This window comes from Verticillium nonalfalfae (genome assembly GCF_003724135.2).
Source record: "Verticillium nonalfalfae strain VnAa140/NRRL 66861 chromosome Unknown scaffold_80, whole genome shotgun sequence".
Taxonomy (NCBI): domain Eukaryota; kingdom Fungi; phylum Ascomycota; class Sordariomycetes; order Glomerellales; family Plectosphaerellaceae; genus Verticillium; species Verticillium nonalfalfae.
The window spans coordinates 53,912-81,088 of NW_021167305.1; the positions used below are offsets into that span (position 1 = coordinate 53,912).

The following is a 27,177-nucleotide window of genomic DNA, read 5'->3' on the forward strand; positions in this document are numbered from 1 at the left end:
TGGGTGTGAGCTGGGCTGCTGCAGTGTCATCCTTAGGAAGTGCAATTTGGTGGTTCATGGTCTGGTTTGTGAGCTTTAGGAAGACAAGTTTCAAGAGAAGAGCAAGGGAAGAGGATGAAATTAGAGATTGCAGAGGGATATTGGACGAGTTCTGGACTGATCTGAATGTTCCACGGGGAGAGCGAGAGAAGAGGAGGAATTTGGGTACCCGTAGGAGTTCACAAGCACCTGAACAGAGATTGCCAAGATTCGGTCGGGATGGCAAGCTTACTGGACAGAATCACTGTGAAGCTCGTGAACAGGGGCACACGAGATTGGCATTGAACCGATCAACTATTCCATTTGCAGGCGGTCACGATTCAAGTTCAGCAGTGGAGGTGATTTCATGAAAGCATGACCTAAACAGGTTGCCCTTACGATTTCTCGTAGTCAATCTTCTTAAGCCGCAGATACGCATGCTTCGGGATCCTTGTCAGGAAAACCGCTTCCTCGTGGTCTCGGTTGCGCGCCTCCGCGATGGGCCGCAGCTCAAACTGCCACAGCAGCATGACCCAGAAAAGACGCATCTCCAGCAGCGCCAGCCTCTTGCCAAAGCACATGCGCGGACCGTCCCCGAAGCTCAGGAACGGCGCTGCGTTGGCGTCAAATGTCTCCTCCACGACTTCGCGCCCGTCGACGAACGACGCCTTGATTTTGATCCACCGTTCCGGCAGAAAGTCAGTGATCGTCTTCCCGTCGTGCTCGCCGCTAATTTTACCCTTTGTCGCACGGGACGACTCGTGGCGCTTCTCCTCGTCCACTTCGATCGGGGCCGAGAAGTAGCCGGGCCCGTTGTTCGTGAAGGTCACGTTCGTTCCTGCAGGAAGGGACACGCCGAGGACGGTGGTTGGGACTTGCGCCTGGCGGCTCATGATGGAAAGGGCCTTGGCGTGACGGGTGCTCTCCTGCATGAAGGCCTCGAGGTAGGGGATGTATACCGTCGGATCCGTCATCTCTTCCAACGTCGGGAGCCGCCCCTCGGCCTTGGCCTGGGGCCACTGCTTGTAGAACGTCTGGCGAAGCTTGTTCTGCACGCGCTGGTCGGCGGTGGTGTATTTGAGGCCCCATTGCAGTACGGAGGATGTCGTTTCGTGGCCGCCGATGAGGTAGCCCAGAAGCTGCGGCGCGTTAGACAAGTTTAAACCGCGTCGATGATGGAGTGTTAGGGATGCACGTTGAAAAAAGAGCATCACGACAAACGAAAAGCACATACCTCATCCATGATCACCTCGCTGTAATAGTCCGGCTTCCTGCCCTCCTTCTTCGCCAAGACGTCCTCGCGGGCCAGTAGCTGGTCCATGGCACTGCGGTCCGGTTGTCCCGCATGAAGTCTCTCGAGGCTCTTGCTGATCTCGCGCCGCGCCATGCCGCGATACGTCTTGAGCGCCCCGCGCATGCTGGGGACGATGTTGCGGTAGAACCAGGCGTTGAACACGGGCACGGTCGACTTGAGGTTGACGCCGATGCTGTCAGCGATGGTCTTGCAGGCCTGCAGTTCCTGCAGCATGGGCGGGTCGTCGAACTCGAGGACCTCGTCGTCGCCGCCGCCGCCGGCCGCCTTGGGCGCGGGCAGGGATGCCTTTTCGCGCTGCAGGCTGTCGAGCTTGACTTGCAGCTGCGACTGGTGCTTCTCGAAGCCGAAGGAGGCGCCCATGATCATGTCGAGGGCGGCGTGGTGGACGTCGGTGTTGGCGTTGAAGAGCCGGCCGTCGGCGACGGCGGCCTTTTGCGCCCAGAGGTCGAGCAGCCAGAGGATCTTTTCGTGGATATGCGGGGCCGAGACCTGGCGGAGGAAGGTTGGCGTCATGAGCTCGCGGACGAGGGACATGTTCTTCTTGTGCTGGGGATTGCGGGATTGGAGGGCGAGCATCTGGTGCGGGACGGCGATGCTGAAGACATCACGCGTCAGGAGGCTCCGGTCAAACTCCTTGATGCGGCGCATAGAGATGTTCTGCGCCTCGCGGTGATCAAAGAGAAAGACGACAGGCGGACGAAAGGGGCTCGTGAAGAACTGGACCATGGGCGACTTGTGTTTTATGGCCTGGCTCACGAACCATTCGCGACGGTCGCCGGAGCCGATGATGTCCGGAACGTCCCCCAGAATGCGATTGGCTGAGTGCTTGTTGTAGGGTATGCCAGGAATAGGCCTCGGCAGCATGAATTGGCGAAACAGCAGGAGGAAGACGACTGCTATCAAGACCTTGGCCGCGAGGGCGACATGGCCCGGGGCTGTGAAGCCCGCGACGGTGACGGGGCTGGGCGACCACATGGTTCGCCAAAAGATGCGTTGTGTGAGCGCTTCTCAACAAGACGTGAAGGAAAGGCTAGACCGCCGCTTGTTGCCCAGATGTGCTGGGGCTCATCAGCACTTTATACACGCGGATCACCACCCTTGTTGTGCCCGGATGCTCGGGTCTGGTTCCCTGCAGTTGAGAGTTGTGGAAGGATTTCTTGGCCACTCATCAACCCAGCGACCACGCGTACAGCAGGGCTCGGTCGAGGCCCAGCTTACAGGACTTGGCTGACAGTAGCAGGCGTCGATTGGACCAAGTGCTCTGAAGGTTGCCTGTCTTACTGCATCTGACGTGAGACACGGATTGATCGACAAGGCAGGAAACGGAGGGTTTTCTACCTACCATACAGGTACTTTGGGCAGAATAAGTCGCCGAAATACGACTAGATTGCGACGTTGCCGATCGGAACGATCGCACATGTTTTATGCTAGAGAGCGGGGGCATGTGTCTCAGCAAGAGCGTGAGGAGAAGGTTTCCGTCTATTCGTGTCAAAGGCTGGTAGTTCATGATTTGCGCAGGGAGGTTACGTCGTTTATGCACGATGTCACGTTGGCGGCATTCGTTGAGAGCCCCGGAGCGGATGGGGCGCAGACTGTTGGAAGTTTGACCCGATTCATCTCTGATGGTGCAGCACGCTTTGAATTCAGAAACATGTGGTTGGATAGGAACAGTGCTCGCGGGGGTAGTTGAGCAAGGCACACAGTAGAGACTACCTAGGCCTTGGTAGCAAACGCGCTTGGGCACCTACTTGGCACGTCGAGGGTAACCTGCCTGCCCAGATTCATATCAAGATCTATCTAGTCCTTTAGGAATGGAAGAAGCAGCTCCAGGCGTCGGGGCCCCAGCTATGGACATCGAACCGGATCTGTGCGCGCTCCAGGCTCCGACGGTATTCAGTCAGATCAGGAAATACATAAAGCCACGAGGGGTTGTGAATGAAGATCAAATGAGATGGCGGCCAACCTCACGACTGTTCACGTCTTACTGTGTACATGTACGTCGACACAGTCAATGGCCCGTTGTGGTGTGCTGCCAAGCTCTGCGGAGGGAAGCCAAGCCAGCCAGGTACAGGGACGACAAGTATAGCTGGACCCAAGCAAGGCTGTCCTGGCTCTACTGCAAGAGTAAGTGGGTTTGCTCTGAGCGGAGGATTGCTCACTGATGCCTGGAAGCATGTTCGGGATGCGCAAGGTGTAGTCGTCTGGGCATCGGATTGGTCCTTCACTGGGGGTTCGCGACGTACACTATAATAGGGCACCTGGCCTCCGAACCCAGAACAAACCTTCATGTGGTCGCTATGTCGTATAATGGCAAGGATTCCCTATACCAAAGGCTGTATTTGCCCGCACTTGTAAACACAAGATTGGATTCCACCACAAGTTTGCACCATGATTCCCAAGCTGGAACTCATGTGATCGCCTTGAGTTGGTGGACCAAAGTCTAAAAAGCGAAACCGAGACGGGTGATGAATGCGACATTTGTATACAAGGACAGCATCCATGATCATGGTGCCTCGACTGGTGGACTGCCAGGATCTGATGGAGGTATGAGACTAACGGAGGATCGCCTGTTGTTTGATCGTAGGGACAAGAAGAGAGGACTAAGCGCAGCGAAGGGAAGGATTATAAAAAAGGTCAACGAACTACGATTTAGAAAAGGGCATCGAGTATTCTATTTTTTTGGAGACCCCCAAGAGACCAGCAGTTGATCCCTTCACTCGTTGCAGAAGATTCCTTGACATGAACATTGTATAGATCGTATAATTGGAAGGCGTGGTCTTTGACGTGAAGCAGTCGTCGTTATGCTACAGTACTAAAGCGTGGCAGCGCATCCACGATGATGCGCACTGGTTGGTCAATTGATGTGATCCCAGGCCAAACAATTTGACCAACTCCAAGCGATCAGGTGGGTGACAGTAAAGAACGCAAACGTAGTATGGACAAATGCAATTCTGCCACCTACACGATAGCTACCGAAATGCCTGCCAAGGGAGTTCTCATATCTGCACGACCGTGAAGAAGCCCCTAGGCTATGTGCTATGGAGGACCTGAAAACCCTGGACGTCTGTGTTATTTACTGGCACCCTCTTGACAATGTATATCAGGATTTTGGCGAGCTGGAATACCAGGGCATGTCTCGACATCACAACATGCCAACGCCTTGCCAACACACTCGCTGGACACAGATCTCGGGGCATCTCTGGGACATTCGGGGTAAAGGCGCTCGAGGGAACCCACACAGTGCATCGAGTGCGCGACAGGCTGTGGGAACTGTGGCCTCGGGACGCTGCACTTCATCTCCACCTTCACCACCTCACCTCCCTAGCATCTCGACCAGCGACTGTGACCTCACTCTTCATCGACATTCGCTGGAGCATAGCACGGCCATCTCCACCGCAGTCTTTTCCACATGGACACATGGAGCGAATCAGCATCCCTTAGCTCTCGACCCCAGATTCCCGAGAGCGTCTCGCAGCATGGCCGTCAAGAACAGGCAGCCGAGCGGCTCTCGCAGCCCCGATCGTGACGGACATGATGGTCAGGAACCGCTGATGCCCGCCGACTTTGTCGACGAGCGGGCGCCGCCCGACGGGTACGCCGACGCCTCGGACAAGCAGACGACAGGCGGCGAGGCGCGCTGCTTCGTCGTGACGGCGCAAGACAACGCGCGCGTGCTGCGGCGCATCGACCTCTACGTGCTGCCGCTGATGCTGGCCGTCTACTTTCTGCAGTCGCTCGACAAGACGACGCTCGCGTACGCGTCCGTGTTTGGGCTCATCGAGGACACGGGCCTGCAGGGCGACGAGTACTCGTGGCTCGGCTCCGTCGTGTACGTCGCGCAGCTCATCATGCAGTTCCCGCTGGCGTGGCTGCTCGTCAAGATGCCGCTCGGGCGCTTCACGGGATGCATGGTGGCGCTCTGGGGCGCCACGCTCGCGGCCATGGCGGCGGCGCGCTCGTTCCGGTCGCTGCTCGTGATGCGCTTCCTGCTGGGCGCCTTTGAGGCGAGCGTCGCGCCGAGCTTCATCGCGCTGACGCAGATGTTCTGGCGCCGCCGCGAGCAGCCGCTGCGCATGTCCTTCTGGTACGCCATGAACGGCTTCACCGCCATGTTCGGCAGCCTCATGACGTGGGGGCTCGCGCGCATCCCGTCGACGCTGCGGCCGTACCAGGTCATCTTTCTGTTCTTCGGCCTCGTCACCGTCGCCTTTGCCGTCGTCATGTTCCGCTGCATGCCCGACACGCCGGCCGACGCCCGCTTCCTGACGCCGCGCGACCGCCGCATCGCCGTCGAGCGCCTGCGTGCCTCCCAGGCGGGCGCCAGCAGTGCGCGGCAGTGGCGGTGGGCGCATGTCCACGAGACGATCCGCGACCCCAAGACGTGGCTCTGGTTCGGCCTCATCTTTAGCATTTCGTACGTCTGTCCTGGTGGTCGTTTTCGGTCTCTCCTAACCCCAAAACAACAGAGTCCCCTCGGGTGGTGTCGGCAGCTTCGGCCCGCTCATCATCGAGTCGTTCGGCTTCGACCCGTTTACGGCCATTCTCTTCAACGCGCCGTTCGGCCTCGTGCAGCTCGTGTCGACGGTCGGCGGCGCCCTCGTCGCGCAGCGGCTCCGTCGCAAGGGCCCCGTCATCGCGGCGCTCTGCGTGGCGCCCATTGTCGGGTGCTACGTGCTCATGACGACGCCGCGGTCGCCGGACCGCAAGGCGACGCTGCTGCTGGGGTACTATTTCATCTCTGTGTACCCGGGCATGAGTATGTTCTTTCTCTCTCTCTCTCTCTCTCTCTCCACAGTAATCAAGGAAGATGCTGACGGACAGTCCCCCTGATGTACTCGTGGTCGGCAGCCAACACGGCCGGCGACACGAAGCGCAAGTGCAACGCGTCGGCCATGTTCGTGGGCCAGTCGCTCGGCAACATCATCGGCCCGCTGCTGTACCGGCCGGCCGAGGCGCCCGAGTACTACCGCGGGCTCTGGTGGAACCTGGTGCTGTACCTCGCCGTCGTGGGGCTCGTCGGCGTGACGAGCGCGCACGTCGCGGCGCTCAACGCGCGGCACGCGCTGACGCGGGTCACGATGGGCAAGCCGGCTGTCGTGCGGGATCGGAGCCTCGAGGAGCAGGAGGAGGACGGCGGGGCGGGCGAGGGCGAGGTCGAGGTCGGTGCGCGGGCGGTCGACGATGCGACGGATCTGGAGAACGAGGACTTTGTGTTTGTCTTGTAAACAATACATCGAAAGAGAGGTCGTCGAGAATGGACCGGGTTTCCCAGCAGCCGGGGGCAGACGAGGTTCCTGGAGATGAAATCAGGCACTTCACATGCTGCTGTGACTGCCTGCCGCGGCTGGTGCTGTCTGAGGGGGGGTGTGTTGTGTGACAGCAAGCGCTAGAGCGAGCTAACGTCGGCAAGGCTGACGGTGCCAGGCTGCCTCTGGGGGCGCTCGAGTGAGGCCTGGAAGGGACTTGCCTGGCAAAATGGGTACCTACCTACCAAGGTAGACACCCGGGGCACCTGCCTACCTCCCTATGGTAGGTACATGTAGACATCCAAGGCACCTTGGTACCAGGCAGGGAACTTGTCCCAACAAATTCCAGGGCCCTTCCAGGGGTCTACAGGCAGTCAGTCCCAGGGAGTCCAGGGTCCAGGGAGTCCAGGGTCCAGGCAGTCCAGGCAGCCCCCGGCCTAGTGCCGTCTGCGCCACCGCCCCCAGGCCCATGGCTGCCAGCCTCAAGCCTCAAGCCTCGAGCTTCACGGCGCAACAGCACGCGACGAGCGCCTTCCACCAAGACGTGATGGTCCTGCGCTGCTTCGCTGCCATGTTGGATATAACCTGGGGTCTCCTCGCATGTTTTCAGGCCGTGTCATTTTCTTGCTCTTTACGATACGACATCATCACATCTGCTGCAGCATCACATCTGCTGCAGCATCACATCTGCTTCATCATCATCATCATCATCATCATCCCCGCGACATCACCCCATCTGCTGTATGACCCAGCAGCACCACCATCATCACCATCATCTAGCTGTTCCATACAACCATGCATCGCGAGCCGTCACCAGATGCTATGCCTCCCACACCCATGGCCGATGCACCTCCTTCTGCACCTCCCTCAGCGACGACACCAAGTGCCGTCGACCGTGCTCACTCCCCAGGAGCCAGCATCCACTCGGTATCTCAACCTCAGCCAGGCTCCCAACCCCAGCCTGACCCTCAACCCCGCCATATCCCCCGCCATATCCCCCTCCATGTCCCCCTCCATGTCCCCCTCCATGTCCCCCTGCCGCCCTATCCACACGAGCCCGACGTCCTGCCGCCCTACGAACCAGAGACCGACGAGTCAACGAGCCCCAACGATTTCCTCGACAGCCTAGACGCCTTCATCGCCATCTGCCCCGACCTCATCCTGCCCATCACGGCCATCCCGCCCGCGCCAACCTGGCATGGCACTTCTGTCCCAGCCGACCGCCCAGCCCGGCATGCCACCGACCGCGCCAACAGGAGCAACAGGAGCAGCAGCAGCAACGATCCTCCAGGCGCCCCCTCCCTTTCCCCCAACACCTACCGCCTCTGCAGCAGCATAGTTTACCACTTCTTCACGGCCATCGCCTCGCGCCAAGACGATGTCGTGCGCCTCTTCATCGCCCGCGGCCTCGTCTCCCCCGACGTTCCCTCCGTCACCGGCGAGACGCCTCTGCTAGCTGCCGTCCGCGCCGGCGACGGCACCACCCTCTGCACCCTCGTCGAGCTCGGCGCCACCGTCGACGCCTACGGCTCGACCCACGAGGCCGACGTCCACGACCCGCGCCGCCGCCGACGCGCGACCGATGCCCCGACGCGCCGCACGCCCCTGCAGTACGCCGCCGCCCTGGGCCGCCTGCCGCTCGTGAAATTGCTGCGCGAAGACTTTGGCGCCGACGACGCCCTCGTCGCCCCCGACGGCGAGATCGCCCTGCGCCTCGCCGCCCGCGGCCGCCACCGCGACGTCGTCGCCTACCTGCCCGCACGCCGCGCCGGCGCAGGCCTGCGCGTCAAGACGGCTCTGCGTCGGGGCGCCTCACGCGTGGCGCGCGTCGCGCGCGGCGTCGGCAAGGTCCTCTACGTCGTGCTGTGGCAGTGCCCGCTCATGCTGACGTATTATCCGCTGCGCGAGGCGTGGCGCGCGCGCCGCCGTTTCGCCGGCTGGGCGAAGCGCCAGATCGTCGAGGCGCCGCGGCGCGTGCTCCAGGCCATCAAAAAGACGCCCGACGCGGCGGTCGAGGCGTGCCGGCTCTGCGGACGCGGCGTGCGCGCCTTCGGCAGGATGCTCGCCAAAACGCCGGCGGCACTCGCCATTGCGTGGGCGTGGGTCGCGCGCGGCCTTCGCCGTGTGAGCGGCGCCGTGGTCGAGGCGGCCAAGCGGGTCGTCGGCGTGCTGCACACGGCGCTGGCCGCCGTCGTGGGCTTCTTCCGCTCCATCACGCCCAGGGACGTCTGGCACGGGCTCGTGGCTGCCTTGCGGGCTGTCTTTGTGGGGCTGCCGCAAGCCGTGTGGAGGTCTCTCGCCCGTTTTGGCCAGGTCAGCTGGGACGTGCTCACCAAGATGGCCGGCGACCTGGGCAAGGTTGTCTGGCTCCTCATCTGGTGTCTCTTCGCCATGCTCTTGTGGTTGCCGAAGCAGGGCTGGAAGATTCTGGTATCGTGCGCCAAGGTCCTCTGGGCGGCTGTCGAGGAAGTCCTCGTGCTGCTGAACCCGAAGAGAGTAGGCTAGTTCTCTGTACCATGTACAAGGCTGAAAGATAGTCTGCCCATGCATCGAAAAGTTGGCCCACCACGTTCGGAACAGGGGTCAGCGCCAAGTCGGCAGACAGCTAGGCAGACTCGCCTCGCCTGGCCCGTTGTTTGCAGAATCCACCCTCACCTACACTTCCGCCACACCCATGAAAGGCAAGCTCATTTTGAACCGTCATACTCTACCTTGTATCGGCTCAAACCTGATAAAAGTTGATGTGTCTTCAAATCCGTCGCCGATTATCTAGTACGTAGTACGCATAATTTCAAAGCCTTCCATCGAGCTGCGAGGTGGTGAGAGAGTTCTGAAGCTGGGGTGTCCGGACGATACCTGTGTTTGGCTTGACAGCCATCCAGCCCGTTCACGCAGGAATCCGGCCTTCGCGTGCAAGGTGCATGTCGAACGTGCAAAGCGACACACCCCGAGGCTCGAGCCTTTGACCAATACATCACGCCAGATCGGCGCCCAACGACCCATCAAGGCCAGGACAACGAGGCCACCCCTGCTCGGCGGGCAGACGGTTGCTCCCGCGATTGGGCTGTTGGGCGTCTTCCGTCGTCGTGTGGCGTCCCAGCTGATAGCTCTCCGGGCCTTGGCTTGTGTGGCCAGCGCTCTTGTATTTTTTCCACTTGCGTCCCCTCGTGCTGTGCTGGACGAACCCACTCTGTGACTCACTGGGCGCGCCTGTGCTCGTTCCCGTCGCGGCACTCCAGCCGTGCCGGTGATTGGTCTCTTCGATCGTGATCAGTGATCGAACGGAAGGGGGACCCTGTTGACAGGTTGACATGGCGAGCTCTGGCGTCGGCTCCAGTCGTCTGCGGCCCCGCCCTGTCTTGCTGCCGCCGTCACTGCCACTGTGACGAAAGAGCGGCAGGCTCTCGAGCGAGGCGGGAGACGGATGGACAGACGGGGGTGGACAGGTCGTTTCCAGGCACAGGAGCAGCAGGTATACCTGGGGGCCCTCCCCTCCGCCCTCTCGAAGACGACTATCGTTGTGTCCTATTTCGCTGCTACGAAGAGATGAAGAACTACCACTGCACCACCCGACGACGTCTTGCTCTTTTTTCATCATATTATTCGCATAGCGAGAGAGAGGGAAACAGCGAGAGAGAGGGAAACAGCGAGAGAGAGGAGAGCAGCGACGCAAAAGGAAAGAACGCGAGGGAGAGTTTCTGCATCTCGTGGCCGCCGGACGAGTCGACCGACCAACACCGTCTACGGCAGCCATGGCGCACACGGCGGCGGCGCTGCCGAAGGAGGTCATACTCAACGGGCCGGACGGGGCGTACACGTACACGCTGAGCCGCATTGACTTTCCGGTGCCGAAGCTCGAGGGCAAGGGCAAGGCCAAGGTCGGGCTCAAGAGGGGACGCGAGCCGGCCGGGCACGGCGTCCAGGGCGCGGCGGGGCACAAGGGCAAGCAGCGGCAACGAGAGGCGTCCGCGTCGTCGGAGGACGAGCGGCACGGTGTTTCTAAACGACCGAGGCAGCAGCGACGACAGCAGCAGCAGCAGCCCACAGAGAATGTAAAGGCTCGTCAGCCAGCCAAGGGCAGCCTTGACGTGCGACAGCCAGCCAAGGGCAATCTTGTGCGGCAGCCAGCCAAGGGCAATCTTCACATGCAACCACCAGCCAAGGGCCCCGTGCGGAAGATGGTCCCGACGAGGACAGAGACGCACCCGGGACCGACCAAGACGCAGCTGCCGGTGGCCAAGACGCAGCTGCTGCCGGCCAAGCCGCTCGCACGCCCGACCCAGCCCCGAAGACACGATTCCGAGAGGCCGCTGCCGTCAGCGCGGCCACCACCGACGAGGCCACCACCCGGCAGGCCAGGATCATCGGCAGGCCCATCGGCAAGCCCATCGGCAGGCCCATCGGCAGGACCATCGGCGGCGGCGGCGCGGTCACCGTCCCTGAGCCAGGCGCCGTGCGACCACTACAGCATCAGCTCGGACGCGTCGACGCCGAGCCGCGACCTACCGCCGCCCAAGGACGAGATCCTGCGGGTCAAGGGGCAGATCTACCGCAAGCCGCAGGACTTTTGCAACAACCAGAAGATCGCGTGCCTCGACATCTTCCACGAGGCGTCGCTCGCGTGCCGGCGGGCAACGCCGAACCAGGCGCAGGAGCGGGCGTTCCTGCACGGCCTCTTCGAGAACGGCTGGCGCAGCGAGCTGGAACCGCCGGCGGCGCCGAAGCTGGCGCGGCGGCAGGTGACGCGGACGCGGCGCGAGATTGGCATCATCAAGGAGGACGTGCTGCCGACGCAGAAGGTATTTTTTTTTTCCTTTTCTTTTTTTCTTTTTCTCTTTCTCTTTCTTTCCTTCCTTCTTTTCTTTGCATCTCTTGGGCGTCCCCCCGCGTCGTTCAGCATTGACAACGCACAGGGCAAGGCGCAGAGCGACGTGCGGCGCAAGGGCGCGTCCGTGTTCGCGCGGATCCGGGTCAGCGACGACGGGCGGCTGGCGTGGGGCTACAGCGACGCCAACAACCGGCCGGTGCGGTGCCAGCACGTGGCGTGGGGCACGGAGGAGGAGGGGGCGCGGGCGTACGAGGAGGCGATCGCGGCGTGGGACAGGGCCGAGGTCGAGCGCGTCACGGGGTTCAACATGGAGCTCGCCGTGTACCTGGCGCGGCTGTGGACGGCGCACTGGACGCGCTGCGGGTACCCGACGCGGGTGCCGGTGCGGCACGGGGGCGCGGGGTTTGCGGCGTTGGTGAGCATGGCCGAGCTGGTGCGGCGGTGACCTGGCCACGAGCTGGTGCTGGGTGATGGGCGGGTTGCTGCGAGGCGGGTTCTGAGAGGAGGGTTGCTGCGAGGAGGGTAGGAGGCGAGGAGGCGAGGAGGCGAGGCTGAGGGTGAAGAGTTGGGTGGTCTTCAGGGCAGCGAATTCACAGCAGGGACCTTGAGCACCAAGGTCCCTAAGGCACCTAGAGTCCCCAAGGCACCTACCTAGGTAAGGTCCCTAGGGTACCTACCTAAGGTGCCTGCCCTGGCTGTTTGGAAGACCCCTGTCACGCAGAGATCCATTGGCTGCCGTCGCTCGTCACGGCTGGATCAGGTAGAAAGCAAGCCCGCGCTAGGCCGCAACGGGGCGTGAGTAAACAAGACCTGGCCTGCGCCTTCGGTACACGCCGCTGGCATGCCCCGGCGTCCGAGCCCCAGGTACACGCCGCTGGCGATGCCCTGGCTGATGCCCTGGCGATGCCCTGATGCCCTGGCGATGCCCTGACTGATGCCCTGAGACAGCGGCCCTCTGAGACGGCCCTCTGCGTCCCTGCCTGGCTCCCCTGTTTGGCTCCCCGCGGCAGGCGTGTCGGTGCGCGTTGGGGTCGAGCATTTGTTTACTTCGACTGCATCTCGCCTCCGCCTGCCTCTTCTTTTATTCTTCCTCTCTCTCACATCCTCAGCCATCGACTTGAGGCCTCGACTCTGAAGCATTGACGCCAGGCCTCGACTCTGACAATTGATGCCAGGCCTCGATCACAATTGACGCCAGGCCTCGAGCTGACAATTGACGCCAGGCCATCCATGGTCGACGCAGCCTCACCTTGCTTCTTCTCGCCACCCACCCTCGCTGCCTATGACACCACCAACGCCTGCCCCTCGCCATCATCACCAGCGCCAAACCGCCACCATGGACAGTGATCTCCCCATTGCCCTGCGACGCACACGTCGAAGCACTGCTGGGCTCCGAGCCGTCCATGGCCCCTCTGCAACGTCCTCGACCGCCAAACGCCGTGTCCGCTTCTCTGATCCAGGCCCCATTCTCACCCACGCAACCCACGCCTCGACAGCTTCCTCCTCCTCCTCTTCCTCCTCCTCATCCTCGGCATCTTCCTCCTCCTCCACAGGCCTCACGCCCATGATTCGCCGCACATCTCTCGCGCGGGGCGTCACGCCAGCAAAGCGTCGCCACTCCACGCCCGCCCGCACCACTGCATCCGGCAGCGGCCTCGCCGCCGCCCCGGCCGCCTCGTCGCCTCTGGTCCGCGAGGTCCACTTCGAGCCGCTGCGTCAAGTCCTCGACGGCCGCGTACAGCGCCGCCTGCGCCGCAACGGCCTCAGCGAGGAGATGAACGCCATCCAGGACGAGAAGAAGGCCGCCGCCCGCGCCGCCCACGCCGAGATTGCCCGTCTGCGCGCCCAGCTGCGTGACAAGGATGCCGAGATTTACCAGCTCCAAAACGCCACCATCATCCTCGACACGGACAGGATATGGGCCCTCGAGAAGGAGCTCGACGACCTCAAGGACCAGCTCGACAACAAGACGGTCGAGAACAGCCGCACCTATGCCTGGACGCTGGCCGCCAAGGACCCTTTTGCCGATGACGGCATGGACACGGCGACTGACGACGACGATGATGGCGACGACCGCTTCGGCGACGACCGCTTCGGCGACGTGACCATGGCCGAACTGGCCTGCAGCACGCCGACCCGCGCGAGGACCTCGTTCCCGACGCCGCCCCTGACGAGCCCTGCCCTGCCGAAGACGCCCTCGGCCTGGCGCGCCGCCATCGTTCCACCGCCGACGCCCGACGCCCGTGACACGGCCGTGCAGGTGTCGCTGCTCGACCCGGCGAAGCAGTACCTCGAGGACGAAGTCGACTCGATGAGGCGGGAGATACTGAAGCTCACAACCACCCTCGAAGCCTACACGGCGCTGACGTCGCGCCTCGCATCCCGCCTCTCTGCCTTTTCACCACCCGACTCACCCGCGACGCCCCAGTCTCCTGCGACGCCCACAGACCGGTCCACGCACCACGAATCCCCGGCCACACCCGCAGACCACCCCCTCGAGGCCCAGCTCGCCCACCTCCTGCGCACAACAGCCGACCGCTCCGCCGCCCTCATCACCCTGACATCCTCCATCTCGAGCCTCGGCTTCCCCGGCGCCGACGCGGCCGAGATCGTGGCCTCCCTCTCCTCGGCCTTCCGCACCGCCCGCCTCGAGCTCGAGTACCTGACGCCCGGCGAGATCGCACTGCCGCTCTCGGCCCACGGCGCCGAGGTCCTCGATCTCTTGCTGACGCGCCTCCGCGCCCTCGCCACCAAGGCGCGCGAGGCAGACGACCTCGTCGACGAGTACCACGAGCAGGAGCTCTCCCTGCGCAAGCAGCTCGCCGCCCGCGTCGAGGCCATGGACCAGCTCGCCGCCGAGCTCGCCGCCGCCCAGACCGCCCTCGCCGATGCCGACGACCTGCGCGTCGGCAACGAGCGCCTGCGCGGCGCCGCCGAGGGGTACCGACGCGATGTCGCCGAGCTCGAGACCCTCGTCGAGCGCGTCGACGGCGAGAGGGCCGAGGCCGTCGAAGCCAAGACGGCACAGGAGGAGGCCGTCGAGGCGCTCGAGGCGAGGCTCGCGGCCGCCGTCGACGAGATGGAGGCGCTGTCCGACCGCGTCGAGGCCGTCACGGCAGCCAAGGCGCGCGAGGTCGCCGCCCTGAACCGGCAGGCCGGCAAGGCGCTCGCCGTGCGGGACGCGCGCGTCGCCGAGCTGCGCGATGAGGTGGACCGGGTCAACGGCGCGCTGCGGGGTGCCTACGAGACGATCAAGGATCTCCGCGTCGACAAGGCCGGCGTCGAGAGGGACCTCGCGCGCGAGAAGGAGAGGGCCGAGGGCGTCATGGACGCCATGCGCGCCGAGCTCGAGAGGGTCGTCAGCGCGAGCCGCGAGATGCTGTCGCAGCAGCCGGCGGCGGGCGGCGATGGGGAGGAGCAAGGCGTGCTGTCGTCGCCGCTGAAGGGCGGCGTCGACGGCCGCCGCGGGCGTCTGCTGTCTGGCGACCTCGCGAGGCGGGCCTCGGGGCGGAAGAGGAGACGCCATGACAGCGGCATGGGGCTGCTGGAGGAGGATGAGGTGGACATTTGAGGTGGCATGGAGGCGGTTCATGTGCCGATAGGCCGTCGGTAGACGTATGTTCTTTGGATCTTTCCTTTTGTTATTCTATTTTGGCCTGCATACTTAGGCGTTGGAGCTAGACAAGTCATACGTATGTTGATGTAGTGTGTGTAAGCTGCCTTTCATGCGTTGCATGTGTGGTGCGGCGCTCGAGCGATAATTCTGCTGAGGAAGGCGCAAACCACTGAAATGCGTGCTATCGTCGTATACTCTCTTCAGTATAATGCAAAGCTCATTTGATAGAGTGAGGGGAGATATCTGCCAGCAACCCATCGCCACCGCAGCCCAATGTCAGACAACGCCGCGAACTCCCAGCAAAACCACTTACTCCACTACCCATCATCGTCAGCAACAACTCCCCCCCTTCGTCAGCAATGACAAGTAACCGGCCTTCGTCAGCAACGACAAGTGACCCTCGTCGGCAATGACAAGGGACCCTCGTCGGCAATGACAACCCCCTAGCCATCCTTCGTCAGCCAGAGGCAAACAACCGGCTTCCCCCCCGGCTGCCCGTTCCTCGTCTCGTCCCAGCCAATTTCCTTGATCGACTTCTTCATCATGTCCTTCTCGTCGCCGCCAAAGCTGAGCCCCTTGTACCAGCGGCCGTTGCCGGCCTGCGCAATCTCGTAGCAGCGGTTCTTCTTGGGCGTCGGCCCGGACGCGCCGAAGCCCTTGAGGATCTCGGCGAGCGTCGTCGTCACGGGCACGTGGCTCGCGTGGAACTCGACGCCCGTGCTCGGCGGCAGCTGCCACGGCGGCGTCGGCGTCTTGAAGACGTGGATCTTGGTGTGCGCCGCGCTGAAGAAGTAGTTGTAGCCCGGCTCGCAGCCGACGCCGCCCGACGTGTTGGCCAGGTTGGCGGCCGGCATCGAGGGCGCGAGGGCCGGGAGGCCTGTCGCGTCGCGGCCGTACGTGTTGTTGGCGCCGTTGGGCTGGTAGTAGGGGTACTGGGCGTGGGGGGATGGGTACGGGTACGGGTACGGGTACGCATACGGGTAGGAGGGCGGGTGGCCTGGTGAATTCTTGTGAGCATGGGGTTCCAACGGAGAGAAGGGGAGGGGGGTTGAGACGTACTGTAGCCTCCGTAGCCGCTGTACGGGGTGTGGCCGAGGCCGTAGCTGCCCATGCCGTGGTGCGGGATGTAGGGCTGCCCGGAGGCGTACATCTGGCCGCCGAGGGGCGCGTCCGGGGGTGAGCCGCCTTGGGCGTCGAGACCGAAGCGGGGGTTCATCTTGGTGGTGTTTGAGTGTTGTATGTCAGTTGGCATGTGGGCGCCAGGTGTTGACCCAGCGGCGTGTTTCCGAGTTGTAATGGGTGAACCAAGACCCGCTGGCCTGAGGAGGTGCGGGTGGATAAGGCGAGTATGGAGATCTTGCAGGGCGAAGAACCAGAGGTTGGTGTGTGAAGGGATTCAAAGTAGTGGCACTGGGAGGTGTGGAATCAAACCGGCGTCTTTGATTGCTACGTGCTGCTCGCACGAAATTGGTGTTGGCGTTGTTGTTGTTGTTCTGGGGGCGTAAAGTGGTGTCTGTGCAAAGGTTAGCAGACAAGAAGTCAAAGACAAACCACCATTCTTATATGAAAGACGAGAGGCGCAATAATTCACGATCATCGACCCAGTCTGTGATTCGAAAGTCGCCTCCTCGTGCCGACACAGTCGACGTGAATCAGTCGCAGCACTTGACTCACTTAAGTACAAAAGGTGATCAGGGGGCTGCTGGCCCTCGTCAAACTCACCAGTCTCAGGACTGTACCCTCGAGGGTCGTTGTGGATCGCAAAAATCTCCGTGCTCCAGACCTTGTGGTTGTCTTTGTCGTAGAACGTACCTACGATAAGCCAGGCCCAGAAGCGTGGGCGTGTTGACAAATACAGATACTGGCCGATGATGAGCTTCGTAGCGGGGTACGGGAGAGATGAACCCTGAGAGCCGGGTCTCTGGTGGGAATCCAGTTTGTCCGGAGGGTGCCTCGTGACACTCGTTCCCGTTTGATGATTGCCCGACTTGAGTCAAGTATGATTGGTGATGTAGTGCAAATGTACTGGTGTAGATCTCGCTGCGGCGTTGTTCGTCTTGGCAAACCAAGCACTCTGGTATGTCCGTATGGGGGCCGTAGTTAAATACTAGTGCAATACCCTGGAGGTTCATGATTCACGATACTGACAGCGCCTAGTCGTCCCACGAGAGCGTGAATCGGAGGCGCCTCTTTCTGGTTGGAGTTGACGGTACGAGAATCGGCGACTGCACTGACGCCGGAGGTTTGGCAAGTTTGGGCGAGATCTTCCGATGGTGAGCTTCGAAGACCTGACTTATTTGCTTCCTCTCAGCTGAATGACATGGTGATATGGCATGGGACCCCAACAAGCAGCGACCATAGGAGCAGCCGTGGTCCCACTTGACACTTGGCATTGCCCACCGGATGCCCTGGCGAGACCTTGTCAGAACCATCAGATCATTTTCTGTTTGTCATGGTATATTGAGGCATCGGACATGGCTGCAGCGAAGAAGATAGACACTCGTATATATCATGTAGCCACATGTGGAGGCCCGGGCTGAGAGGCATTGATATGGCGAATCGTATTGCAAGCGGGTCAGCGACTCATTCTGTTGTGGTCATCTCATAATAGTCCTAGACTTTGGCTCTGTGCTTCTCACGGCAACGACATGGCATTTGTTGAGGCATACGTCTCCAGAATGCGGGCAGCCAAATTGGCCTCTCAAGCACGAAAGGCTGCATGTCCCGCATTGCTTGAGAATCGCAGGTGCTTCTCCGTATGGAGTTTCGCAGCTCATGTATCGAGATCGAGACGTAACCCGCGTGCTCGGCTCTCAGCCGTCATCAGGATCCTCCACAATCCTCACGGCACCACCCTTCTTCTGGCCCTCTGTTTCACGGCGGACGACCTTTCTACGCTCAATCTCCGTCACGAGGCCTTTCAGGTAAACCTCTGCCTGCACAGTGGCACTGTAGGAGAGAGCCGTCCAGCTCCATTTGTTCCTCCTCTCGGCATCAGCGCCGGCAGCGAGGAGTGTCCTGAGGACCAGCAGATTACCGTTGCCGCTCGCAAAGTGCAGAGCAGTGTTGCCATCGAGATCAGCAGTCTGCACGGCCTCTTCCGGGCCATTAGGCGCATACGTCAGAAGAATCTGCAGCACAGTATCGTGGCCGCCGCGGCTGGCTTCCATGATCGCATCTCGTCTGTGCGCATCCCGCCTGTGTATGACTTTGGGGAACCGCTCACAGAGCAGGTGGACGACCTCGGTGCGGCCGGCGCCGGCTGCGAGCATGAGAGCTGTCTGGTGTTTCTCGTTCAGCGCAGGGTCGGGGTCTTCGTGACCGAGGTCGAGGAGTACGCGGCAGACTTCGACATGGCCGAGGAAGGCGGCGAGGTGGAGGTTCGAGTTGGAGAGGCCTTCAGGGGAGGCATCGGGGCTGTGGAGGGCTTGGGGGTTCGAGTTGAGAATTCGTTTGACGAGCGATGCGTCGTTGGCAATGATCGCCCTGCGAACACGGGTGGTTGCTTCGATCCTAGGCGGCGCGAGTTAGCTGTGGTCATGGTCAAAAGGTCCGCGTGGTGCGATTGTGAGGGTAATTACGGACATCTTAGGGTCGAATGGGGGTGGCTGCCTGCAGTCGTGAGGGGTCGCATTGCGAGCAGAAGCCGCCTGCAGCTTGACAGTTTGGAGTGCAATGGAATTGAATCGCAATGACAAGCCTTCCGCCTGGTATCGAGTCGTGCGGAATGCCTGCGTCTAGGGGCACGCTTCCAGCTGGCGGACTTGATGACGGAAGGTCGTCCAGCGGCTGCGTCCTGATCACGAGCTTGGCCTGTGCTGGTGGGGGGGCTTTCCTCTCTGGAAGCCTGTGGATTAGGCGGGGGAGTGGCCCAAGCTCCCATGTCATCGCCCAAAGGTGCCTGACACACGTCTGAACTGTGATCCTTCAGTGGTTTGGCCATGAGGTCAATGCAAGGTTGCGTACCTTATCTCGCGGCAGGTTGTATTGTTTAAAGGATCAATTGCCCAGCTGATGGTGTTGTGGATGTAGTGGAACCCCCGCTGCTGTCGGCTTGTTTGATGATGGTCTCGTGCCAGCACCTGATAAGCTGCGTCGTCCATCCGAGTCCGTGAACACTGAGAAATGCCGAATGATACTTGTAGGGAGACTAGACTGGCTACTGCCAGCCATCTTGCCAATCCACGAGCTTACGCTTGTAGTTCTACCAAATGCCAGCACAATTACATGGCTTCCGCGAAAGGGATGCTACTTCTAATCGAATAGATATGCAATTAGACGGTGAGGCGGGGTCACTGCGTGGGGGCGGATCGATTCCGCACCAGTGCCGAAGACTCGAGCCAAATTCCTCTCGTCGGACCAGCCCATCTTCATCCCCATCAATCCAACCGACAGTCGAATTCAACAATGGCGAAATCCAAGTCTCGAAAGCGAAAGCAGACGGCCCAGGCCGACCTGCCGAACAAGATTCTCAAGACCGTCAGCACCATCACGCCACCTCCCGATGGCGCGACACAGGAGCCCAAGAGTCTCCAGACCGTCGTTTCGGAGGAGGAACTCGAGATCACCGTCGAAACCCTGACGGCGCTCGCCCAATATCCAAACTTGATCAAGTCAAAGTTCTGCAAGGATCTTCGAGTCGCCGCCTACGACTTTCGCCAAGCCTGTGCCACGGGTGTCAACAGCGCTGGTACGTTCGACAACGATGAGAAATGGTAGTTGTACGGTGGCGAATAAAATTACTGACGTACTCTGCAGCAGCAGGAACGAGTCTGACGGCGCGGATCACAGCTGCACTTACGGATGGCAAATATATGGATGCGAGGATCATGTTGGCGGAAATGAGAATCAGGGGTGAGGAGCCCAAATTGGGTGCTTTGTGTCGCTGGGTTCGCGACCTCGACATGATCAGTGGTCTGTCGACATTGCCAGCAGGGCAAGGAACGGAAGTTGAAAGATCAGCGAGCGAACTCGAGATCCTCAGCGTTATTGACGGCGTCCTTCGCGTCACAGGGCCTGTTGATGCAAACATGGACGCTGCCACGCACCCAACCTCTCCGATGATTCTTCAAAAGATCTGGGATCTTCGACCCTCGACACCAAGCCTCAAAGTTCGAGCCTCAGTTCTCGATAAGTCCATATTCGACTCGGCATCACCAAACCTGGCAACAGACCTGCGGGTCATCGAAGAGACACCAGGGCCCATGCGAAAGCCCCCAAACCATCATCCGGCAATCCTCTACACAACCGCCCCGAACGCGATTCCCCTCTCATCAACACCACATGCCATCACCTATCATGACCATCCTACTGTCCCAAACCTTCACCTCGCCACAAATCTTCTCTCTCCTGATGAATGTAAAGCCATCATTGCTGCTGGCGAAACCGTCAACTTCTTGCCTGACGCACCTCTGCGGGAGGACGGCGACATCAGTATCTTGGCTCACAACTTCTACTGGGTCATCGATACTGCGTTCCACGACATTCTGTGGTCCCGCATCTCTCCCTACGTACCGTCAGCGGTAAATGGGCGTCTGGCCCGCGGATTGAACAGAAGATTCCGCGTCTATCGCTACGTCCCGGGCGCTGAATATCGCACACATATCGATGGGGCCTGGCCTCCGTCGGGCATCCTTGCTGATGATACGTACGTGTACGACGCATCGCCTCAGGAGAAGAAGCAGAGCTCGCTCTTCACCTTCCTTATCTACCTCAATGATGATTTCGAAGGCGGTGAGACGACCTTCTTTATGCCGGCGCAGCGAGAGGGCACGCTCAATGCTTATCCTGTGAAGCCAGTGATGGGCGGTGTAGCAATTTTCCCTCACGGCGAGACGCGGGGGGCGCTGCTTCATGAAGGAACGGGCGTGAGGAATGGCGCCAAGTATGTGATCAGAACGGACGTTGAATATGATGTTGAGCCTTCGGCTTAGGGTGTCGGAATACTTGCTGGGGAGTTTGAAATGAAAAGCGATTCTTTGGTCTACCAAGCTGAACACCACCCTGCTCGTGATATCTTTCTCCGATGAGTATCATGCAGGTGCTTAAAAAGAATTTCCTTGTCCTGCATTGCCTCTACTTTCTCGCTTTGATCTGCGGTAAACTGGACGATTCGTCTACGGTAATGGATGCACCACGACCAGGCAGTCTGACCCAAGTGAAAAGTTTACTGTCAGGCCTCGTCGACGAGGCACGCGCAGCCTTATTCAACTCACTGATCCAGCACCAAAATCGCCCGTCAAGTAACGAATTTTGCTCCCACTGTTACCTTTCTCCCAGCCTGCCCTGCCATGCATACCCGCATCGCGCCATGATTGGGTCAGTCTCTGCGCGCGCAAAGCTTCGGGGCTGAGCTGCATGAATGTCAGCCGCTGTGCGCCAGGGGCATGTGGATTGATACAAAGCTGCAGCAGACAGACCATAAGTTCAGCTGCAGTTTGGGGGCCGAAGTGCCTGTGCAGTCGGGGCTTTGACTTGACCCGACTCCAGCTTCGGCGTCATTCCTTCCAAGACCCCTCATGCTTTTCACCACATCTTGTCATGGACTTATTCTCATCTCTGTGACCTGAGGAACATATCACTCGTCATGGATCCTCTGTCCATCGCTGCGAGCACCGCCGGATTGCTCACCCTCACGGCCCAAATCATAACGCGGGGCTATGCGTGTATGATGCGACTGAAGAGCAACGACGACGATGTCCGCACAGCCCGTCAACGACGTCTCTAGCTTCTCGGGGATCCTGATGGCAATCGAGTCGCAATGCAAAGAGCGCGGTGACGACATTGCCTCGCCTATGAGTCACCTCATCATCAAGAATCAACCATTATGGAAGAAGAAGGTCGATGAGTGCGAAGCGGTGCTGGTGGAGATGCTTGAAATCCTGGGCACACTCACCAAGGCGAACAAGGCACAATTGCTTGTCAAGGGCAACAGCCTTTGGGAGAAGCTTCAGAAATCTACCACTCAGATCGAGACGTCAAAGAGCTTCTTTATATTATGTTTGCAACTACAGAATAAGTGAGTGCGACTTAAGAGAGATTAGAGACCACTCATTCCGCTGACACGTAAAAGTGAGGATATCAGGTCCTCTCAGAAGATAAGCGGGAAGATCATGTCGTCACTAGATCGTCTACGGGATGAGCAAGATCGCGCAAGGCAGGAGGCCCAATTGAAGGAACGAAGTATGACCTGGCGTACCTGGTGACCATCTGTCTGGTAGCTAATTGTGAGCAGAGGAACAACAGCATGGGATGATGGAATGGCTTGGCTTCCCTGGCGAAGCGATGCAAGATGACCTAATCAACACAGGACACCCAGACTCCTCTCAATGGCTTTTTGAGCGCAAGGAGTTCATCGACTGGCTCACAGCTGATGGGCAGTCAAGTTTATGGCTTCGAGGTCCACGTAAGACTCACTCCGCCCCCTCTGGTGCATGGCTTGTTGGCGTCAGTCAAATTACTAAGGAATGAATTAGAGGGCTCTGGCAAAACCATCATTGTGTAAGGGTTCCATATCTCATTGTGTCTACTGTCATTCATAAGGGTGAGTTAGTTCACGAGTCATCGACTTTATCCAAACCCAGTGTCTAGACCAGGATGCGGTCCTACTCTTCCATTTCTGCAGATTTACGGACGAGGCAACGAAATCGCAAGACCAGCTTCTCGGGGCTCTCATCACACAGCTTCTTGATAACCTGCCAGAAGACTCGCCTCTTCCTGATAGCCTCACCTCGATGATGAAGCGATCTCGATTCTCGTCATATCCCCGCGTCTCAAGACTCAAACCGGTCTTCTTAGAGCTTTGCAAAGCTCATGCAACAGTCTACATCGTTGTTGACGGTTTGGATGAACTTGAAAATCTCAGAGACATCCTAGGTATCTTTCGATCTCTCAATATGTCACAGACCACTTCGATAAAGCTTTTCGTCTCCAGCAGACCAAACACAGAGCTGAAGACTGCCTTCGCATCATACATCAATGTTGAGATCTTGCCCGAAGATGTTGAGTCTGACGTACAAATGTTTGTGCGTGATAACTTGGAGGAACTCCTCTCTGGGAACGAAGAGGAAATAGACCCTGGTCTACTTGTTATGGAACTCGCCACGCGAGCTGGTGGCATGTCAGTTACGCCCGATATGTCCTTGGCGAAACCATACTTACTCAAGTTGATCATCCAGGTTTCTCTGGGCTGTATGTCAGGTCCAATACCTGTCGCGTATTAGGACCACCATCACCCCGGATCTCATCGCAACACTACCACCAGCACTCGAGAGTATCTTCGAGAACGTACTCATGACGCTCGAAGACAAGGACCGGAAGATGACTCTCCGCATATTGCAACTGGTCATGTTTGCAATGAGACCCTTAGATCTCTCCGAAATTGACGAGGCCATAGCGATTTCACCCTCCAGCAAAAGTCTAGCCGGGCTGCTTCGCCTGCGCCAGAAAGATGTCATACTGGAACTGTGTGGTTGTATGCTCTCTCAGTCGCCTCGAACCAAGAAGATCCAGCTTGCACACAGTTCAGTTTACGAATTTCTCACTCGGAAGACGACTGAGTCCAGTGCGGTCCACGACTATTTCCACTTCGACGACATGACTTCGCATAGAGAGCTCTTTGTGACTTGCGTTCGGTACCTCAGCATGAAAGATTTCGACTCGGACACATTTCGGGAGACATTTCGCCTCGCTCAAGATGGGGGTCACGCCGACTCAGATCTGCAGGCTTTTGCAAAGGCACCATTCCTCGATTATGCCGTCAGCCACCTCATTTCTCACATGAAGAAAATCGAACTTGCGAATGATTCCGATAACCGCGGTTGTATGGGTTTAGCCGAGAAGGTCTTCTTTGAAGATAGCTCCACGTTTATGTCTTGGCTCTTGGTTCGACAGTATCTTGATGGCACGTACAGAAACCCGCCTGGTAGCAACGCATAATACATTGCTGCCATTTACGGCATTGAACAGGTCTTTGGCTTGGGTCCTGATCAGTACGGCCTCAAAGCACAAACCTTAGACGGCAGAAATGTGCTGCATCTCGCACTAGAGAATCAGCAGTGGGAGATCGTTGACGCAATTCTGCGTCTGGGGTTGGGAGATCTCCTTAGCGACTTCGATAAGCAAGGACGCTCTCCTCTGCACGTTGCGGTTGAGCTCGGCAATACCTTCATGGTTCAGCGCCTCATAGAGGGAGGAGCAGACCCCAACCTCGCCAGTCCTCTCAACCAGGGCCGAACTCCAATCTTCATGGCTGTAGAAAACAAGTGGGATGAGCTCACCGAGTATCTCTCAGGCAAAGCCAATCTAGATATTTGCCTGGACGATGGACGCTCGCTCCACCACGTAGCCGCGCAGTCTGGAAGCCCCGAATGGATCACCGCGTTAGAGGGTAGTCATGGAGACAGTACAACGACGCCGAGCCCTGCCAACCGTGTCGGTAGCGTAAGACGCGACGATAACGGCTGGACACCTCTCCATTACGCGGCAGATCTTGGGCATACAGACATTATTCCCAGGCTCATGGCCAGTGGATATGCGGCTAATGAGGTGGACAAGAACGGTTGGACTCCGTTGCACGCAGCGATTCGAAGGCGCTTTATCAAAAGCGCTACAGCGTTACTAGATCGTACGGCGCCCATGCCTCCCAGTGACGATTCTGTCAGCAGACTCCTAACCGACAGACCCGGCTCCTCCATGACAGTTTCTAAGCCATATGGTTACTATGGCCTACAAACGGACACAAGCTCCTTCACATTTTCCAACCCTTCAGCGTCGCGGCCTTCAGCATCCGGAAAATATGGTGCTCATTTCAATCCGAGAAATGAGCCAACGTCTGTGGCCGCCAGTCAGCCACAACCAGCATACACTTACAATAGCCTACGCTCACAGCTCACCGCCCCAATCTCAGGTCTTCTGTCGGCTGTTACCGGGAGAGCAGCGCGGCCACCTGGGGGCGATCCGGCGACGAGTCAACTAAACAGAATACCAACATCGCCAGAGCCAGCGGTCAGCCTGCGGCGAAATCCACGACCTGAGGGCGGAGACGACAGGTTCCCTTCTAGCTCTTCGACCACGGAAGCTTTGCGACATCGAGCCTTGTCACCACTTTATGTGGCCGTTGCAGATGCATACACGGAAGGCGTCGAACTCCTCGTCAAGCATCGAGCCAAGCTTCCGGCCTGGGGCCTGACGGAGGAGGAAAAGGCCAAGTGTCTTAAAGTGGCGCTCGAAATATCCAATACTTCCATTGTCATGCCTCTTCTCGAGCTCTTTGGGGAGGAGAACATTTGGGATGCCATACCGCAGTTGATTGCAACAGGAAACGACGAAATCATTGGCAAAGTCAAGGCCCGTATCTCAGAAGAAACGGCTTACAAAGTGCTGATTGGAAAGGGCCTGCACACCAAACAAATCGAGATGGTTAGCTTCGTCCTGACGACGTGGCCGAAGCCCTTCGCGGATTTGGCTGTATTGGCAGTTGAACTTTGCGCTGCTAGTATGCCGAATCAGGACACAGCGACCTCTGAACTGCTTGAAACCATGGTCGAAAAGTACGTTGCTGATTTCATCCGTGACACCGATCAAGCCGCACAAGACGGGAAACAGTCATCGCTCCTGACACAAGCTCTGGAGGGGAGACATTTGAGGGCTGCGACAGTACTCATCGACAGGGGCGCCGATCTGCATGTTCGAAATAGAGAAGGCGAAACCCCGTTGCTCTCTCTACCGCGTGTCATACCCGCATATGCGAGCGAAGCCCACAACACTCGATACCTTAACCTAGCCGACCGAATGGTGATTCAAGGCTGTGATGTTAGCATGACCGATCTGAAAGGGCAAAATCTCTGCCACAAAGCAGCCACGCAGGGTAATGCCAAACTGATGGAATGGGCTCTGAAGAAAGGTGTAGCGCCCACCAGTCGCACCATTCATGCAAGGACACCTCTCGCCCTTGCAGTTGAGACAGGCTCAGCGGACTGTGTACGGACGATCCTAGACTTCCTCAGGACCGACGACAGCGCAGGCGCAACAACCTTATCCACGGGCCTAGGCCGTGTCGTCGATCTTATGGACTATGGGAAAATGAGAACTTCACCACTCCTCAGAGCCTCGGTTGACCGTCCCGAACGCAAGTTGTCAATTCTGGCACTACTCGTCGAAGCTGACGAAAGAGCATTCTCCGCGCTAGACCCGAGCCTTCAGTGTGACGTGGAAGGTCTCCGTGCTTCGCTCTACACAGAGGCGCTCTGCTGGACCATTGACTGCCGTTTTCCACAGGGCTTCGAGCTCCTCCTGCCAAGGATCTCAACATTTACCGCGCTTTGTCGGCGCAGCATTGACGGCGAAACAGTTCTGCACGGTGCGGTGCGCGCCAGTGACGACGACTTTCTGAAGACGCTTTTGCAGAAGGTTGAGGCTTTGGGGGAGCAAGAGAAGATCGCAGAGGTTGTCAACCTTCACGACACGCAGAAAAGGACGCCACTGTTGCTTGCCGTCGAAGCACGGTCTCTGGAGAAAGTGGCTGCGTTGTTGCGCGCTGGCGCAAGATCGGACCAGGCCATGATTGACTCGACGACGGATCCAGCTATTGCGACGATACTGAAGAGGTATTGCGTTGAGCTGTGAAACCTAGGGCCAAGTCTTGTAAAACCAGGTAGCTTTCACGATCTGCTTGCATATCAGAAAGTGTGAGGTTGCGCAGGGGATGACTCCATTCGAACACAGATTTGCTATGACCCCTGGAAGAAGTCGCCATTACCTTCAATCGTCACACGACAAGTACTCTTAGCCCACATGAGCAAAAGATGAAGTTCTCTTGCGAGATGCGTCAGGAATTGAGCCCAACGGGGGGCTCGAACCCCCAACCTTGAGATTAAGAGTCTCACGCTCTACCGATTGAGCTAGCCGGGCAGGCAGGTTGCTTGTTGTTGCATGCCGGGTTTGCAGCGGGCCTGATGGTGTACGGATGGGGCGGACGAGAAGAATCTGCATGAATTGGAAAAAAAAAAACTTCATGGTTGTTGTCGGGGCCTTGATGGCCCACTTCAATATCCGGAATCACGATGGCGAGACCTCGGAGTGGGGTTGTAGAAGGACCGGGGATAGTGGAGTCGGAATATCTGCCGATGGACGAAGAAGCGCCCGACGAATACGA

The 27,177-nt window shown here is 59.1% G+C and overlaps 10 protein-coding genes and 1 non-coding gene across 11 annotated transcripts; 7 read left to right on the top strand and 4 right to left on the bottom strand.

Annotated features, from left to right (window-relative positions):
* Positions 1-413: 413 nt before the first annotated feature.
* D7B24_008751 (uncharacterized protein) lies at positions 414-2,308 on the bottom strand (the record flags this gene model as incomplete). Its single annotated transcript, XM_028642836.1, has 2 exons — positions 414-1,157; positions 1,253-2,308. The coding sequence occupies 2 exons, from the start codon at positions 2,306-2,308 to the stop codon at positions 414-416; spliced, it is 1,800 nt and encodes a 599-aa protein (XP_028493479.1).
* Positions 2,309-4,809: 2,501 nt separating this feature from the next.
* On the top strand, positions 4,810-6,558 carry D7B24_008752 (uncharacterized protein; the record flags this gene model as incomplete). The annotated part of the gene is made up of 3 exons (XM_028642837.1): positions 4,810-5,747; positions 5,800-6,089; positions 6,155-6,558. 3 exons carry the CDS (start codon positions 4,810-4,812, stop codon positions 6,556-6,558), a joined length of 1,632 nt encoding a protein of 543 aa, XP_028493480.1.
* An 816-nt stretch (positions 6,559-7,374) lies between these two features.
* On the top strand, positions 7,375-9,084 carry D7B24_008753 (uncharacterized protein; the record flags this gene model as incomplete). Its single annotated transcript, XM_028642838.1, has 1 exon — positions 7,375-9,084. The coding sequence occupies one exon, from the start codon at positions 7,375-7,377 to the stop codon at positions 9,082-9,084; it is 1,710 nt and encodes a 569-aa protein (XP_028493481.1).
* A 1,247-nt stretch (positions 9,085-10,331) lies between these two features.
* Positions 10,332-11,852, top strand: D7B24_008754 (uncharacterized protein; the record flags this gene model as incomplete). Its single annotated transcript, XM_028642839.1, has 2 exons — positions 10,332-11,378; positions 11,493-11,852. The coding sequence occupies 2 exons, from the start codon at positions 10,332-10,334 to the stop codon at positions 11,850-11,852; spliced, it is 1,407 nt and encodes a 468-aa protein (XP_028493482.1).
* An 891-nt stretch (positions 11,853-12,743) lies between these two features.
* Positions 12,744-14,978, top strand: D7B24_008755 (uncharacterized protein; the record flags this gene model as incomplete). The annotated part of the gene is made up of 1 exon (XM_028642840.1): positions 12,744-14,978. One exon carries the CDS (start codon positions 12,744-12,746, stop codon positions 14,976-14,978), a length of 2,235 nt encoding a protein of 744 aa, XP_028493483.1.
* Positions 14,979-15,466: 488 nt separating this feature from the next.
* On the bottom strand, positions 15,467-16,239 carry D7B24_008756 (uncharacterized protein; the record flags this gene model as incomplete). Its single annotated transcript, XM_028642841.1, has 2 exons — positions 15,467-16,020; positions 16,083-16,239. The coding sequence occupies 2 exons, from the start codon at positions 16,237-16,239 to the stop codon at positions 15,467-15,469; spliced, it is 711 nt and encodes a 236-aa protein (XP_028493484.1).
* Positions 16,240-17,836: 1,597 nt separating this feature from the next.
* D7B24_008757 (uncharacterized protein) lies at positions 17,837-18,657 on the bottom strand (the record flags this gene model as incomplete). The annotated part of the gene is made up of 2 exons (XM_028642842.1): positions 17,837-18,536; positions 18,605-18,657. The coding sequence occupies 2 exons, from the start codon at positions 18,655-18,657 to the stop codon at positions 17,837-17,839; spliced, it is 753 nt and encodes a 250-aa protein (XP_028493485.1).
* A 773-nt stretch (positions 18,658-19,430) lies between these two features.
* D7B24_008758 (uncharacterized protein) lies at positions 19,431-20,956 on the top strand (the record flags this gene model as incomplete). The annotated part of the gene is made up of 2 exons (XM_028642843.1): positions 19,431-19,713; positions 19,782-20,956. The coding sequence occupies 2 exons, from the start codon at positions 19,431-19,433 to the stop codon at positions 20,954-20,956; spliced, it is 1,458 nt and encodes a 485-aa protein (XP_028493486.1).
* Positions 20,957-21,718: 762 nt separating this feature from the next.
* D7B24_008759 (uncharacterized protein) lies at positions 21,719-22,527 on the top strand (the record flags this gene model as incomplete). The annotated part of the gene is made up of 4 exons (XM_028642844.1): positions 21,719-22,041; positions 22,096-22,205; positions 22,258-22,428; positions 22,499-22,527. 4 exons carry the CDS (start codon positions 21,719-21,721, stop codon positions 22,525-22,527), a joined length of 633 nt encoding a protein of 210 aa, XP_028493487.1.
* Positions 22,528-22,918: 391 nt separating this feature from the next.
* On the top strand, positions 22,919-26,648 carry D7B24_008760 (uncharacterized protein; the record flags this gene model as incomplete). Its single annotated transcript, XM_028642845.1, has 4 exons — positions 22,919-23,142; positions 23,201-23,906; positions 23,991-24,592; positions 25,085-26,648. The coding sequence occupies 4 exons, from the start codon at positions 22,919-22,921 to the stop codon at positions 26,646-26,648; spliced, it is 3,096 nt and encodes a 1,031-aa protein (XP_028493488.1).
* A 212-nt stretch (positions 26,649-26,860) lies between these two features.
* Positions 26,861-26,933, bottom strand: D7B24_008761. Its single transcript has one exon. It is a non-coding gene; the product is annotated as a tRNA-Lys (tRNA).
* Positions 26,934-27,177: the final 244 nt, after the last annotated feature.